The sequence below is a fragment of the Adiantum capillus-veneris genome, chromosome 17 (genome assembly GCF_014529385.1).
Source record: "Adiantum capillus-veneris isolate H3 chromosome 17, ASM1452938v2, whole genome shotgun sequence".
Classification (NCBI taxonomy): Eukaryota; Viridiplantae; Streptophyta; class Polypodiopsida; order Polypodiales; family Pteridaceae; genus Adiantum; species Adiantum capillus-veneris.
Genome location: NC_140947.1, coordinates 117,489,497 through 117,506,759, shown reverse-complemented (window position 1 = coordinate 117,506,759; position 17,263 = coordinate 117,489,497). Strand labels below are relative to the sequence as shown.

The window sequence follows — 17,263 nt, the reverse complement described above, 5'->3', positions numbered from 1 at the left end:
ATATTGTATGTTGAGCACGTTTCTATCATGGATGAGCACGAATGTATACGGATTTTTCGTGAAAAGCTGAAAAGTATGTAAGGAAGTCACATTCCATGTCTCTTCCTTGGCATGACACATTCGTAGAACGAGCACATGAAAGTCTGAGCACCAAGCATGGGCATTTCACTTGTGAATTGCCAACGTTGATTGCTCTAGATCATAAGAGAAAGATTCGATCTCATTGTTTGCGTGTGTTTTATGAACGGGTTGTAACTCCGTCTTTATGTTCATCTGCATTGCATACACAATCTTTAGCGAAGACAAGATTTTTTCCACTCACTTTACATGGAATATGTCACGTGACACATCCCAACCCTATGTGTCCGTGGACAAGCTACACCACAGCAGGGTTCACTCAGTTCAGTCAAGTCTAAATTAGCAGTGATCTGGCACTTTTGTGAGTCTATTCGTAGACCGTGCATGCCCAGTCACTTAGCTTAGATGCATATCCTCCGGTTGCACACAGCATGATCATCGGAATTCCCATCAGAATCCATTAGCATCAGTTAGGGGAATTTTCCAATGCATTTAGCCTATTTTCCTATTTATTGGGATTTTCACTTATTATTTTTAAGTGACTTTCCAACAAAAGTAGGTAGTGCAATTTTGCTAAGTTAATATATAAGCAAACCCAAGTTAGCACTTTCTGGCAGAAGAGGCAGCAGGAGCACCTTGCTCAATAGGCAACTTCTCAGCAAGACCAAACATTGCGACCACTCTGGCGTTTTCTCCACAGAAGCCCTAGCGTTTTTGCATCAGATCAGCCTTGGCGATTTGTGCACAGCAGATCAGCCCCGGCGTCATCACGACACAGCAGATCAGCCTAGCGTGTTTGCATTTGCAGAACCCCGGCGACAGAAGGACCAATTTCAGCCCCTGGCGTTTTTGGATTTCAGCAGCAAATTAAGACCGGCATTATTCACCTAAAGTGTAGCAGATTCAGCCCGTAAAGACCATCAGTTTTTAGCCCTAAGAAACCTCTTTTTTCAGCCAAGAAAACGCAGCCAAAACAGTCATTTTCAGCCACCGAAACAGTCCCGAAATTCAGCGATTAGAAGATCTCAGATTTCAGCCGTCGTCGTCGTCACTGTCGTCGTCATCGTCATCGTCGTCGTCGGCATAGACCAAGTTGCATAGTCCATTGCATACGCATTGTACACCTTGTGCAATCAAAGAATAGACCACTCTCGCCGACGAGAGTGGGGCCTTCGGAGGAGGGTTTTACAACCTCTCGGGTGTCGTATCTCTTCTCTCTCCTTCTCTCAGTCTCATTCACTTGCACGCACAATCCACTCACTTTGTTCGTGACCACAACACTCTACAAGACGGAAAGCTCTCTCTTTCCCTAAAGAACTAAAAAGGAACCTTGAGCGGTAAAGATCACTAATCTTGAGAAAAAACAACATTCATTCCGTTGCACCTAACAGAATAGGTATGTTCATGGTTTTGTGTTGGAAATGGTTTCAGGAATTTTCAGCCATGGAGATTCTTGAAGAAGAAGGAAGCACGACTCTAGATGAAGTTGAAGCAAGGAAGGAGCCACAGAAGACTTTGTGTCGCTTTCAAGTACCGCGCGATCCACACATCAGAGTGGGCCGGCGAAGAGTCCCTTCCAGGATTCCGGATGCTATTGGCGATCTCCCTCGACGCCATACAGTTCGGTACTAGTACCTCACTTTGAAAAGGAGGGGATGTCACGTGACACATCCAGCCCTATGTGTCCGTGGACAAGCTACAACATGATCAGGGTTTTAGTCAGTCCAGTCAAGTCTAGATTAGCAGTGATCTGGCACTTTTGTGAGTCTATTCGTAGACCGTGCATGGTCAGTCACTTAGCATAGATGCATATCCTTTGGTTGCACACAGCATGATCATCAGTATTCCCTTCAGGATCCATCAGATTCAGTCAGGGGAATTTCCGAGTGCATTTAGCCTATTTTCCTATTTTTGGTTATTTTCACTTATTATTTTTAAGTGACTTTCCAACAAAAGTAGGTAGGGTAATTTTGCTAAGTTAATATATAAGCAAACCCAAGTTAGCACTTTCTTTCATAAGAGGCAGCAGGAGCTTCCCGCTCAACAAGCAACTTCTCAGCAGTACCCCCCAGCATCCCCAACGTTTTTGGATTCCATCCTCGCCGGGCCAGTTCCCACCATTGGCGGTTTCAGCTTTGCAGATATCGCCTTCATCTCCTAGATCCCCCAGCATTGCAGATTCCTCCCCGTGCTAGCAATAGAGAGGCCAGTGTTTTTGCTTGCAAAAACGTTACATAACCAGCCATCAATTTCCCTGCTAAAACGCCAGCTAACTTGCAGATCTCAGCGTTTTTGGCAAGGGAAAATCCAGCAGGTCAGCGTTTTTGGTTTCAGCCCCTAACCGATGCAAATACACACAGTTTCCGCCTTAGACACAGAAGCAGATCAGCCCCCAAGATGGTTGCAGATGTTCCCCCATTTTCAGCCATAAAAACGCAGCCAAAAGAGTCATTTTCAGCCACCAAAACAGTCCCGAAAATCAGCAGTTAGAAGACCACAAATTTCAGCCACCAAGTCGTCGTCGTCATCACCGTCGTCGTCATCGGCATAGTCCAAGTTGCATCAATCCATTGCATTCGCATTGTACACCTTTGTGCAATCAAAGTAGACCACTCTCGCCGACGAGAGTGGGGCCTTCGGAGGAGGGTTTTACAACCTCTCTGGTGTCGTACTTCTCTCTCCTTCTCTCCGTCTCATTCACTTGTACGCACAATATCCACTCACTTTGTTCGTGATCATAGCACTCTCCATAAGACAGAAGGCTCTCTCCTTCCCTAAGAACTAAAAGGAACCTTGAGCAATAAAGATCACTAATCTTGAGAAAAACAACATTCATTCCGCTGCACCTTGCATCCTTTGTGTATTGATCTGCTTGAATCCGTTTACACACATCAATAGATTTATTGTGTCCAAATTGTGTACCTCGTCCAAGAGTCTTTGCCAACTGCAACTTTTCTAAAATTCTACGTGCACAAACCAAGAGATCATGCCAATCCTCTGGAAGTCACATTGTGAAATTTTATGTAGAAACCTAATTCATTCCCGGAAACCCCAAGATTTTGAAATTGTTGGAATTGAAATTTGTTCGCCATGAATTCTGAGATGTACATACAAGTGCCATGTCATCATATTCAAACTGGTCCCCTTCGTTTTGGCCACTTTAGGGCGCATGAAACAGATCCTCTGTAACTAGAATGCCAAATCATCACATTTGTAACTGTCACGAGGACGTGGCAATTTCTAACCTTAGTCGTTGGTTTCTTTCCAATGATTTTTGTTTTATTTTTGAGACCCTTTTTTTGAAGTTGCAAATGGTCGGACATTGTATGGCGAATGTGAACGGTAGTTTCACTCGCAGACGGGAAGTGGCCACTCAGAGTGTGTTACTCATTATTGGAAACCTGCGTCTGCATATCCAGTCATATGTAGACACAAAAGAATTTTATATCATCCATTGGAAGGGTAGGATGCGCTACTTGGAATTCCGTGGATGTTCAGAGTACATGGCGTGCTAGATGCCTTCGGCAAGACGATCGCCCTTCAGCATAGGGACAAAACTCATGTTTTGGATGTAAAGCTCAAAGGGGAGTTTGTCCCTATTGTATCTACTTCGGCTATCACTTCTGTTAATATAGAATCATCTTTCTGTGTACTTGATTATTGCACGTGATGTCTCAAATAATTGTCAGTCAAATTTATCTGTGTCAGCATTTTTGCAAGAGTTTAGTGACTGTTTTTCTGATTCATTACCGTCGCAATTGTCGCCACAGAGACCTGAGGATCATCGGATAGATTTGGTGCCAGAGTGTAGCCCACCAAATAGACCTCCCTACAGGGTTAGCGCAGTGCAGCAGAAAGAGATTATGGGCCAGATTGAGGGAGTTATTAGAGAAGGGGCTGATTTAGCCTAGTTCTTCACCCTTTTGCTCCCTAGTGCTCCGAGTGCAGAAAAAGGATGGCTCATGGCGCATGTGTATCGATTACCGTGCGTTGAATAAGAATACCATCAAGAATAGGTTTCCTATTCCTAGGATTGATGATATTCTCGATCGTTTAGAGGGTGCTGCAATTTTCAGCAGGATAGACCTTAAGAGTGGGTACCATCAGATTCGTATAAGGCTAGAGGATGTGGACATTTGGTCTTTATCAGTTTCTAGTGATGCCGTTTGGGCTAACAAATGCTCTTGCCACGTTCAACAGAATGATGGACCGGATTTTCCACTCGCGTCAAGAGTTTGTTGGGACATTCTTCGATGACATGATAGTCTATTTGAAGAATGAAGAGGAGCATAGGCGTCACTTGACCATTTTGTTCGAAGAGCTGCGCAGTCACATGCTACTTGTCAATCCTAAGAAAAGTGAATTCTTCTTGGAAGAGATTCACTTTCTTGGCCACAGTCTCAAAGGATGGTGTCAAAATGGATCTTGCAAAGGTCGAAGCTATTAAGACATGGCCAGACTTGAAGATTGTGCACGATGTCAGAAGCTTCTTGGGATTGTGTTCCTACTCTAGAAGGTTTATCATAAATTTTTCAGAGATAGCATCACCTCTTCACGCTTTGCAAAAGAAAGAGGTCACTTTGAGATGGGCCCAAAAAGAGATTTCAGCTTTTAGTCTCTTAAAGGAAAAGTTGACTTCAGATCCAGTAATTGTTTTGCCAGATCTCAGGAAGTCATTTGTTGTCCAGTGTGACGCATGTGGCAATAGCATCGGGGCAGTGCTAATGCAAGATGGACGGGTAGTAGCTTACGAAAGCCGAATTTTGCAAGGGCCAGAGAGGACTTTGCAAGTCTATGAGAAAGAGCGCTTGGCCTTGATTCATGCGCTTTCGAGCTAGAAGCACTACCTTATAGGTGCTGATTTTGTTGTCTAGATAGACCATCGGACCTTGCGATACTTCTTGACACAGTCAAAGTTATCCGAAAAGCATATGTGATGGGCAAACATTCTTTCTATGTTCTACTTCCAGATTATGCATGTGGAAGGCAAGAAGAATGTTGTGGTTGATGCGTTATCAAGGAAGCCACAAATTTCAGCTGTGTCAATTGCTTATCGTCATGAGCTAGATGCCATGAAGGAACAGTATGCTACTGATGAAGATTTTGCAAGGATCTTTGAACAATTGCAATACGGGCAACATCATGAGCACTACATCCTGAGAGATGGTTTTAGATGATGCATGGCAGACTTTGTGTCACTAGGCCATTGCGACATAAGGTCATGGAAGAGAGTCGTGTCCCACCGTATGCAGGGCATCGTGGTATTGATGCGACAGTTAAAGCGGTAGAGACATTCTTCTATTGGCATACCTTGCAGAGAGATGTGGATACCTTTGTGCGAGCATACCTGATTTGCCAAAAGGTCAAGTTTAACAAGTAAAAGGCACCAGGGTTGCTACAACCATTACTGATTCCGGATAAGCCATGGGAAAGCATTGCTATGGACTTTATGTTTGATCTTCCAAGAACGCCAACAGGGAATGATGGTATATGGACCATTATCTGCAGGTTCAGCAAGCAGACCCATTTTATTCCTATTAGGAAGAAGATAAAATTTGATTAGATGGCACGCTTGTTCATGTACAATGTGTTTAAGTACCATGGTATGTCACAATCGATTGTTAGTGATCGTGATCCTCACTGACAAGTTTGTTCTGGAGAGGATTGTTTGAGAACATGGGCACTACGCTCAAGTTCTCGTCTTTGTCTCATCCACAAACTGATGGACAGTCAGAAGAGGCTAATTCTACTGTCTTAGATCAGTTGAAATGCTATGTGTCAGATGATAAGGGCAAGTGGGAACAGTATTAGCCTATGCTTGAGTATGCATACAATAATACCGTGTATTTGTCGACTGGCAAAGCACCTTTTGAGATTGTTGAAGGCAGCAAAAAAGTTCCTCCCATTTTGCATACAAAGGATAAGATCTTTGAGGCAGATCGATATGTTGAGAACATGGATGAGATGTACAAGAAAATTAAAGTTGCCTTAAAGAAGACTCAGGCAAAGCAGAAAAAGACTGCTGATCGTCACTGTCGTGAATTGTTGTTATCACCGGGTGATTGGTTCTTGTTAAGGTTCGAAAAGGCAAGGTTAAAGAAGATCAAGGAACAGTTGTTTCCTAAGCTCAGCATGCTTTACTATGGGCCTTTTCAAGTGCTTGACAAGATCAACGATGTGTCTTACAGGCTGAAATTGCCTGATGCATGGAAGATTCATAATGTGTTCCATGTGAGTCTTCTAAGACCCTTCGTGGGTGATGTGCCAGAAGATATGCCAGATGAGGATTAGCCAGAAGTTGAGGAACTTGATGAGATCCTGACACCTCAGCAAGTTTTGGCACATAAAGACATAAAAGTTAAAGGACAGGTTGCAAGACGCTACTTGGTGAAGTTCAAGAATTATCCGCCTATGGATGCTAAGTGGATGGAAGAGCATGAACTGTCAGAGTCACCAAATGTATTGCAGCTTTACCTTGAAGCCTTTGGGTTACAACCTACTTATGCCCCAACCCAACGTGTGCAAAGTAGGGGTAATGATGGGGCTAGCACATGAAATGTACATATGAATTCAGTGTAATAGATGGAAATGACAAAAGTATGAAGGTCTCATTAAGTCATTTGTATCTATGTGTTACGATCTTTCTTGCGGATACATGCGATGATAAAAGAGTGCTAACAACACAAGATCATCAATGGCGTGTATTTATGATATGCAATCGAGGATGTTTGCGATTTCAAGAGGGGGGTATGTCACGAGGACGTGGCAACTGTTAACTATGTCACGAGGACTCGGCAATTGCTAACCTTAGTTGTTGGTTTCTTTCCAATGATTTTTGTTTTAGTTTTGAGACCCTCTTTTTGAAGTTGCAAATGGTCGGACATTATATGGCGAATGTGAACGGTAGTTTCACCCGCAGACAGGAAGTTGGTCGGCACTGGGATTCGTGTAGTAAGAGGATGTCTAGGCTTAGTTTAAGATCATATAGGTCCCCTCGTCGCACTTTGGTGGATACTAGGAATTGAACTCAATAAAGGCATAAAGCCAAGGTGCGTCACCAAAGGAAAGTACCCGACAGTTGGGCCACATTGCATTTTTGGATGCGATCCCAATGGGGATAGATGGTTACAAGACCAGGGGGAGCCCAAATCTCCTAAAAATTAGGGAACTGCTATTTTGGACCTGAAAATGTGTTCGCGTCATTAGCTCTGGAATGACAAGGAGACATTTTATTGCTCTGCTGCCAAGTCAACTGACGCGCCGGTTGAAATATTTGTAGCGGGGAAGCCCAAACTTGGAAAGTGGGCGAGGTGTCACTCTGTGAGCGAATCTGCCACTTCTGGAGGCTGGGGCAAGCTGTTTTCAGCAAGAGGGGGCACCATTTTCAACTTTTGTCACAGGTTAAGAGCTATGGAGTGCATGCTTTTCACTCTATGTCTAGTGTGGTGCTAGGAGTGATGACCTGCACACTACACACTGCTCTCTCTCTCTCTCCCCTACCTGCAGTTATGTGATGCCCCACAAGAGGGCTCTTCATTTGACTGATGTACAGCTGTGTGGTTTCATGCTTTTGTGCCGAGGCAAGAGCCTCTTTGAGCAGGAACAGGAGTAGCTAACTGCTACTCCAAAAGCAGGCCCCGGTGAGGGTGATAACCTCATCGTACAGGTGCGATTTCAGCGCTGATTATGCGCTGTATTTTGACTGTTTTTCAGCCATACGGACGCCAGAACCCTTGGGAATAGTGCCCCACTGCTAGAGGGCAGTTCGGGGACTGTTCGGGGCTGAAAATGGGGCAAAAACCAGTAAATACAGCGAGCTGAATTTACCGTTTTTGGGCAGGAATCAGAGGGTTTATGCCAATGGAAGTGAGTTCCAACAAGGGAATTGGTTTCGGGCAAGTTTTGGGGTTGTTATGTTGTCCAAATTTTGCCAAAACAGGCGGTATCTAGCTGGATACAGGTAAAGAATTCCCAGGTCTCTACTTTGTAATATACCCTCTTAAAGAATAAAGAAATATTGTAAGGGGTGCCAATTTTGGGGCCTACAGGTTGTCGACGTCTGCTCGGAGCATTCTAGCTTCCGAGCTGTGTGTGTGCTTAAGTGTTAATTCCCATCGCAGGTTCCCTTTGCAAAGTACTCTCTCTCTCTCTCTCTCTGTGTGTGTGTGTGTGTGTGTGTGTGTGTGTGTGTGTGTGTGTGTGTGTGTCTAAAATAAAGTAAAGAATTTTGGGTGAAAGCCAAAGCCTACCGCCCCACAGGTCAGTTTCAGTAACAATACATGATACCATATTCTCAGGACAGCCAAGCATGTGCTAGATACTAGAGACGGGGGACCACCAAATATTCTTCTCCCATTGAACCCCAAAACATGTGTTTTCCTTTGCATTGAGCTCAACATCGACGCCTATCAAGGCCCTGCTCATCAAGGTAATGCTTACCCTTTTGAGAGGTTGACCTTTCCAGCGATAGTTTGGCAGCTTTCTCCTTGAGATACAGCAGCACGAGTGATATCATAGCCTGGTACAGGCTTGGACACTCCCAAGCGAGAAATCAATAGCAGCACATGGAAAAAATCTGCATATAACTAAATTTGAAGAGAGAGAGAGAGAGAGAAAGAGAGAGGAGAGAAGAAGAAGAAGAAGAGGATTTTAACGTCGTAGGAAACCATCCCAAGAGGATTTGAATAGAGAGAGAGAGAGAGAGAGAGAGAGAGAGAGAGAGAGAGAGAGAGAGGAGGAGAGTCGACACGGAACGGCGGAGTTCCATCCTTAGATGCAGTGGCCCCAAAGACTGGCACCCCTTCTAGTATTTCTATATTATTGCTTCACAAAGGTACAACTCCCCGAGGGTCCAGCTCTCTCTGAGACTCTGCGTCCAGATGCTCTCCAGAGACTGACCCTCAAGACACTTATAAACAATACAAGGGTTGCCAAAAGCACAGCCCCAAAAGTCATCCAAAAGCACTTCCAACCAAAAGCATCTGCGCTCCAAAAAGCATGGCACAACTTAGCCAAATCTGCCAGCGCAAATTGTGGAAATCCATACACAGTGCCACATGGCAGCCAGCCAGCGCAATTTGCGAAAATTCCCTGTAGCCCTTATACTTTTGAGTTTTTAGGGTTTAGGCACCTCGGTTGGTGCTCTTCAAGCTAGTAGGGTTCAGATCTTCTGGGTTAGCGTTTTTAAACTCCCAACTCTTGTCCAACTCTTAAGCTGGGCATGCCACGTTACAAACTTGTAACATCTCTCTCTCTCTCTTTTGTTTTGTTTCGGAGTCGGATAGGGCACGCCCGGCCGCTCCCCTCATACACCAAAAAAGTATACAATAAGAACGACCAGGACTATGCGCCCAGAAACCGAAGGCAGACATTTCTCTCTCTCTCTCTCTCTCTCTCTCTCTCTTGCGCACGTTTGTGTGCATGCTTTCACTACAGTTTTTTCATTTGTTCTATTTTTAACTGTTTCAGATTGTGAAAAAATTATTTTCATCAGTTGAAGGTGATTGCATTGGCTTTGAGATGGTCACTCTTGTGACTGTTGGATTCTTAATTTGAAATAGCACAACGTTGGTAACTCTGGGTGCTTGCATTTTTGTATGGGGATATTGGGAACGAAATACTCTTGAGGACCTGTGTTTTGGGGCCAATGTAGTGTTGGCAATCGATTTGTCTTCTTCCATTTCATAGCTTGAAAGCAAGTACGAAGTAGCGGTTTGCTTTCAGTAGCTAAATTTATGCTACAAGCTTTGTTGTCTCAGTTTGAGTGCTTTGTTTCCTAGCCAAGTTATTCAACTCATTCACCATCTGTGATAGTATAATGAGAGAGTAGAATACTAGTAGGCAATTTTTAGGAATGGTTTTTTCGCAATTTGCTAGAGATCAATGCTGTTTACTCTTTTGGGGGAGGTGATAGTTGTTGTCTGTTGTCAAATCTCATTATTCCAATGTCTTCAATTGTAGGGGAGACGTGACGAGTGCTAGCAAGTTAGCAGCTTCTTATTTGCTCATTGATCTCTTGTTTGGTTTCAGGATTACAAAGATATCAATCAGTTGCAGGTGGCCCCTTTGGTCTACCATGGCAGCAGAATGTGGTAGTTTGTTTATTCAAGGTCGATTTGATAAGTGATTGCAGCTGTAAAACAAGCCTCTGTTAATTAAGCTTATTTTTTACAGTTTCGATTTATTTATACTCTAAGAGGTCCAAAACATAGCCCATTCTCATCTGGAGAGAAAGTGCAGTCAGTTCCTTCTCCTTTGACCATGGTGCCTACTCCTAAGGACCAAAGTAAACAGGCTCCAGGTCAAGTGGATAGAAACAGGCCAGTTCAAGCAGTCCTAAAGAAGATTAAAGAGGTCAGTGGATACCCCTCTTAGTGTCTTTTCTGAGTATACTGCACTCTTTGCATGATTTTGATGTTGAATTTTGTGTTGGCAAGAGATAAAAGTTGTTTTGGGGGGGGGGGGGGGTTTCCATAGCAATGTAAAACAAGGTGATTATTTCTGAACAAATTGTTTTAATTGTAGAGTCCAAAGAAGGTCAATCTGGTAGCAGCCTTGGTTCGAGGCATGCGCGTTGAAGATGCTCTCTTGCAGCTTTCAGTGCTGCAAAAAAGGGCTGCAAAGACAGTACAAAGAGTATGCATTTTCTTTTTATTGTCTTATTTGCTTTGAGGAAGGGACTGAACTAGGCACCTTTCCATTGAGGGGGTGTTTAGCCTGTTTTCTTGTAGGGAATTGTGATATGAGGTAGATGAAACAGAAGGGATTCTTGCTGCCTACAGAATTGGGATATTGATATCATTGAGTGGCTCAGTGAGCTCTTGGCCATATGCAAGCTGAAAGTCAAACCATTCCTATTTCAATGGAGTTACAATGTATATACAGTCAATGTTAGAAAGTACGGGTAGAGAGAGTTAGGTAATAGGTTTTAGTAACTTGTAAGACCTAAGCTATTTTGATTCTAGATTGTGCGATGGGGCAAACATTTAAGAGGCAGATGATCAAAAGGGTGCTTTATGTTCTGGGTCATTACTATTTTTTTGTTTTATATGATGGACAGTAGTTTTGATGCCCTCAGGTCCTTTTGCTTAAAATTTAAGGTAGTCTGTTTTAGAGATTGATGCCGGTTTTGTCTCATCTTCTTCTATGCAATTGTTGTGCTGCTGCAGGTTGTTTTCAATGCTCGTGCAAACGCAACACATAATCATGGGCTGAATGGTGATCGCCTATACGTTGGTACGTACTGATCTTATGTTGTGAACATTATTCTATATATTGGACAATTGTAGCAATTTGGCACCATTGAAGGAAGAAGAGGGTGCATGTTTGACACATTGTGGTCTAATAAGCTTATGATATGACATGGAGATTTTTCTACAAAATGACTTTTGTGTATGGAGATGTTGAAATCAGCATTTTGCTGGATGTCGGTTCATATACTACTCAGGAAAACATAATCTTAACACAACTTCTACAAAAAGTTTGTGACTGAGCGTCATTTTAAAGTGTTTTCACTTGTGATAGTTGGAAGCACTGATTTATTCAAGAGCTTTGGCTTATCAATAAATGTTCTCTCCCTCCTTTTTCAATGCAGCTGAAGCATTTGTTGGTAAAGGTATATATTTGAAGCGAATATCATACCATGCAAAGGGTCGATCTGGGATAATGCATCATCCTAGCTGTAGACTCACTGTGGTTGTGAAAGAGTTGAGTGAGAAGCAAGAGGCGGAAATTGCAAGGTACAAGGCAATGACCTTCAAAGAACGTGCCAAGAATAAGACTCCGTTGATTCCACACAAGCTGATTGAGACTACTCCGGTCTGGCATAGAAAACTCAAACAATCTTCAGAAGTTGTAGAAGCCTAACAGCAGATGATACAATTGGCACCCCCTTTTTCTTTAGCCCTAATGGCATAGGTGCCACAGCCAAAAAAATCGGCATTCAGGAATAGGTGCTTTTTGTATACACATACCTTAAATTTGGTTTCAATCAATTTTTGTTGTGCCAAAAAAGATGAATTGTGTCGTAGGGTCCACAATTGTCTAGAGCCAAAGTTGCGAATAAAGAAAACGTAAAAACTTGCCTGTGCAGGCAGCTTCTAAGCAGAATGGGCTTTTGCTGGTATTAAACTTGTGACTCTACTGATTGTCTCAAGATGGCTTGGAAGCTAGCCTAATTTTGTTGTGAGAAAGAACAAGGCCTTGTGATCTATCGCAACAAGGCAGTCGTGGTCATTCCTTCTTCTCAGTACTTACACTCTTGTCAGCAAGGAACTTTTTGCGTCGGTAATAGCTAGCATGAACATTCCTTGTTCTTGGTATGTTCAAGGTAGTCAGCAAAGAGTGTGAGACTGTTTCTGTTCACAGAATGTTGCCATTGTGTCTCATTTATCATAGAAAATATATGTTGGTTCTTGATTACTAGAAGTTTCTAAGCTGTTGGTTGTAAGCTGTTGTTTCTTGGACTAGATAATGACCATTAAATTTAGGCAGACTTCCATCAAGTAATGAAGTAGCTTTCGATCAATACGGCAGTGGAATGGCTTCAAATTGAGTTGGCGGTGGATGCAAGCATGTTGGTAGCATGTTATTTTGTCAAAATTGGAGGAGTGTAGTTTTGCAGAGTGCAATTCAATTCACAAGCTCCTTGGTAGGCTTGCTTCTCATTTGAGAACTTCTGTGACACCATCACTCTCTGAGTTCCCTTGTCCTCTTTTGAACAACTCGTCTCTGAAATGACAAATGTTTGAATAAGATAAAGGACCTACCATATTCAATTGAATTGAGGACTTTTCCATTAGGGTTCGTCTGTCTTCAAATCGTGCCAACAAGGAGGCTGAATATGATTTTTATCATAGCAAAAACATCTCTCTAATGAAGCAATTGGCAACCCCAAGGAGGTGGTCCTATGTGTGTCATTGAACAAGGACCCAATCTCAGTTCCTCATTCTTTTTAATGTGCACATGGAACATATTGCCTTGAATGAAATTTAAGAGAACATGATGTGGTACATGTATTGTGAATACACTTGAAAATCCAAGTATTTAATTGCTTAACACCCAGTTTTTCTTGCCGTTTTTTTAAAGGCTAGAGAGGAGACACACACACACACACACACACACACACACACTCACACCGATGTCGCAAAGCTTACAAGGATAGGGATAGAGTTAGTAATGTTTGAACACTGAAACTTGAGGACACCATTCAAGCACCTGACTAACTTAGCTATCACCCAATGACTTGTTCTTTTTAATGCTCTTACAATAATGGAGGTCTTAGCTTTGGTAAAAGCTCCCATGTTCCAGGCATCATAAATTTTCTGTTGTTTTCCTTTTGACAATTGTTAGTAATGCTTGTCTTAAGGTGGTCAGCATATTGATACGAGAATTGCGAGTGAAAAGAATATATCACTCAGCCGAGGTTCTTATGCTTTGGCACCAATTGTACTAAGAATTGCATTTAAAAAAAAATCTATTTTTGTTTGATATATTTAACCAAAGTGTGTGCTATTGTAACTTGTGGTGAATTGTGAACTTGTGGGTTCAATGGGACAAACATGTATTATTGTAGGCAAATGATGAAAACGCATTGTGCAATTGCACAACTTGCTCGGTGTCTACCAATTGGTGGTGTGATAGCTTGGAGCCCAACATGTCCCCATGTGTCACATGCCATTGTTTGGCCATATGATAGTAAGTGTCTCCCTGGCAAGGAACATTTCTCGCTTTTGTTTTTTTTTTGGGGTCGAACTACGAGTTTCTTTTTTTTTGGGGGGGGGGGGGGGGGTTGGGGGGGGGTCTCCATATTTCTTGGCTTTTCACTAGATGTGACTTGTTAGCCTTGTTGCAATGTGACTGTTTTCTTCTCAAGTAGCGAGTCTAATGCATCAAAAAGATTGTCTATGTGGCTGTTTTACGCAAGCCTATTAGGGATGCATTAACAAAAAAAAGCCACCCAAAAGGATTATCAATGTTGATTACCTTTCCTTTACACTCACACTATCAACATCGGAAGGTTGGGCATGAGCAAATCGCCATTTTAGCACTAAAGGTAAAGGTCTCAATACCAGGATGGATTATAGAACTAGAAGCAGCAAATTAAATATAGTTTATGATTGCCTTACTGACTTTGCGCCGAGTAGATATTAACATTAACTTCAATTTTATTAAAATTTATTAATTACAATTGGAGATGGAGTGGATACAACTTGCATTTCCTTCTATTGAGTAGTTTTTATTGTACTTAACTCAGGGCCTTTACCCTAGAATGTCCCAATACTTCTTGTGTGCAAATCCACTATCTAATGGAAAAAAGAACATAAGGAACATGCAACTACATCTCTAAACATGATCCTCTTTGAGGACTTTGAAGTGTTGCATTGACAAGACAATGTCTCAAAACCTAATCTAGTTAACTTAATTGTTCTAATGGATACTTTGAAGAAATTAACGTAAGTTTGTTCAATTATTGATTTTCTCAAGAGTCACCAAAGACTTCTCAACATAGAAACCGGTGAGCAAGGTTCAAATGTTACAAATTGGTTAGGCACTTAAATATTGCATTGTCAACAAACAAGAATAACTCAAACAACAAAAACAACGCGCTAGTCTATAGCATGCAGCAATGGGTGCAATGACGATTTGTAACAATATCGATTGGACGTGAGAAGGACGGATACACCATTGTGAGAGAGAGAGAGAGAGAGAGAGAGAGAGAGAGAGAGAGCAATGGCAGTTTAAACAGAAGAAAACACTAAAGAGAAAATGAAGAAGAAGAAAAACACAAATGGACCAATGGAAAGTCGTCCACCTCTTTATATGAACACAAAAGGTCTTTTGACTTTTCACCTTCGTATGTCTTTTGACTTTCCATCTTCATGTGTCTTTTCATTGCCTAAACTCACCCTTCACTTACGCACTTAAGATGTTTAGAAAGAATTTTTATTTTTTCGAGATTGGGGAGACCTAATAACTCAAACATTAACAAATTATTATGTTGTTGAATTTTTGGTTATCTGGGCGTTCATAAGATTAAGGGCTTATGCATCTAGTATATTGGCTTAATTTGAAAACTTTGTAAGTTTCTATCAATAGATTTTTCACATTGTGCGGATTTGTTGCTAGTGTAGTGTATGGTACACACACTACTAGATTTTCCAGTTGTACTCTCTTATAGATATTTGTAAGGATGTAATGAAAAACGGTGCTAGAAGTTAGCTTGAGGGAAAGGCAATGGTAATTATCGACTTGTAGTATCAACCTATGTCTCAATAACACATGTAGCTTTCATCTTGTTGTTTTTAAGGGTATGCATTGAACCCACTCATTTGCACATTCATTTTTTATTTTTATTTTTATTGCAAAACTCACAATTATGAGTGAATTATATTGATCATCCCAAAAATTACAAGGTCTTGCCATGCTCGTGTTGAGCCATGACATCATCTAGGGACCATAGTTACATCGGCTATATGGGCAGCCACCCTTAACGAACCGCCCCCTTATCCTTGATACACAAGGTCAATTATCATGCTCTTCTGAGATCTTCTATTTACCAATGGCCAAGGTTTTCCCCCTTCCTAGGCATTCCATCTGCTGACAACAAGGCACCAGTAGTCCTAGACCAATCCTTCGAGTTTTGCTTGCACCCGAGCGTCCATATTAGAACTTTGCTTTCGTGTATAATTTCTGCGAACCTTGCCACCTCATAACAACCTTTAAACACACGGCGGTTCCTTGTCTGCCATACATTATGTAAGAAGAAGTACCTGACGATTTGAGTGCTAATGAGGAGGGCAGGACTACCTGAATTCTTACCTCCAAGGAATAGATAATTCTTGAAAAAACCAATTTTCCATGTTCTTTGGACCCACTTGCATATTTTTCCTGCGAGGCCTTTGATAGTTGGGCATTCCATGATAGGTGGGCCAGATCTTCACTAGCCAACCTGCACCCCAAGCATCGATCTGATACAATCGCTCTCTCCTGAATCTTCACCCTCGTCAGTAGAGCCCCCCCAAATTACCTTCCATAAAAATACCTTCATGTGTTGCGGAACCTTTGGCTTCCATATGTTCTCCATTACTTGCTCCCACCTTTCCTCCGGCCATTGTTTTTTTCATATCTTGTTAAGGGGGCTAGACCAATTCTTCTTATGCATCATTGTATGATAAATGCCTTTAGAATGTGGTTTCGATAGGAGGCTGCTTCTGGGCCATTTCCAGGCATTCCAGTTAAACTCCGAATCACAGATTGACATCACTATATTGTCAAGCTCTTTCATTACTTTGTTGACAAGCAAGACCTCTAAGCTATTAAGTTGGTACTGGGTAACCAAAAGGTAAATGGTTTTCCAGCTCTTGCAGTCATTGTCCCAAAAGTGCCCAAGTCGATTCAGACCCTTATTATTTAGCTTCCTAGCTGTTTCTATCCAATAGGAATTTTGTGACACGGATCTACAACTTTGGAGAGCCAGGGGGACCAATGTAGAATGGAGTTCTTGAAGTATCTGGTTTCTTCCCCCCACTTTAAGACTCCTGCTGCTCTATTGCATTTTCTTACCAATTCTCCTGAGCTGCCCCCAGTCTTAGGGTAGACCACGTCGGGGCTAATAGTTTGTCATGAACCTCTAACCCTCTCTACTTTCCACTTTTCGAGCCAAGTTTAGCTCCTTCTATCATATCTCTAATCATGACAGCCCAATCTTGATCCTGTTTAGCAAAGGAAACAACAAATTATTTGGCACAGCAAGCTTCTGCATGGGCCACAGGGTTGAGAACTCCGAGGCCTCCTTGATTCACCGTTCGAGCAACTGATTCCCAATAGGCCCATTGCCATGGCCTGGAGGATTTCGTGTTGTTTTTCCACAAAAACCTTTTTACTGGTTTTAAGAACTCTTTCCAGTGACACTTAGCCATCTTGAGAAGCGGGCTAGTGAAGGCAATATAAGGGATCATAAAGGCATTAATCACTTTTATCCGACTTGGGAATGGGAGAAGAGCATACTCCCACCTACTCATTTTTGTTTTGATTTTCTCAAGCACCCACTCAAATCTTTGCTTGTGAGTTATGTCCACCCCCAAGGGGGACTCCCAGATGTATGAAGATATTCCCTTTTGTAACAATCTCCCCCGACTAGTTAGAAGGGTCAAATGAGTCATTTTTCGACAGGGACATTAGCCTT

At 42.2% G+C, this 17,263-nt stretch overlaps 1 protein-coding gene across 1 annotated transcript in view; it reads left to right on the top strand.

Annotated features, from left to right (window-relative positions):
* The window catches only part of LOC147437952 (uncharacterized), a 34,076-nt gene extending 22,005 nt beyond the window's left edge, over positions 1 to 12,071 (top strand). The window contains exons 3-7 of the mRNA XM_086487346.1: positions 10,108 to 10,169; positions 10,252 to 10,431; positions 10,603 to 10,713; positions 11,247 to 11,313; positions 11,672 to 12,071. Coding sequence (XP_086343472.1) covers positions 10,108 to 10,169; positions 10,252 to 10,431; positions 10,603 to 10,713; positions 11,247 to 11,313; positions 11,672 to 11,943 — 692 coding nt within the window. The 3' untranslated portion in view covers positions 11,944 to 12,071. The remainder of the gene's footprint in view (positions 1 to 10,107; positions 10,170 to 10,251; positions 10,432 to 10,602; positions 10,714 to 11,246; positions 11,314 to 11,671) is intronic.
* The last annotated feature ends 5,192 nt before the right edge of the window (positions 12,072 to 17,263 follow it).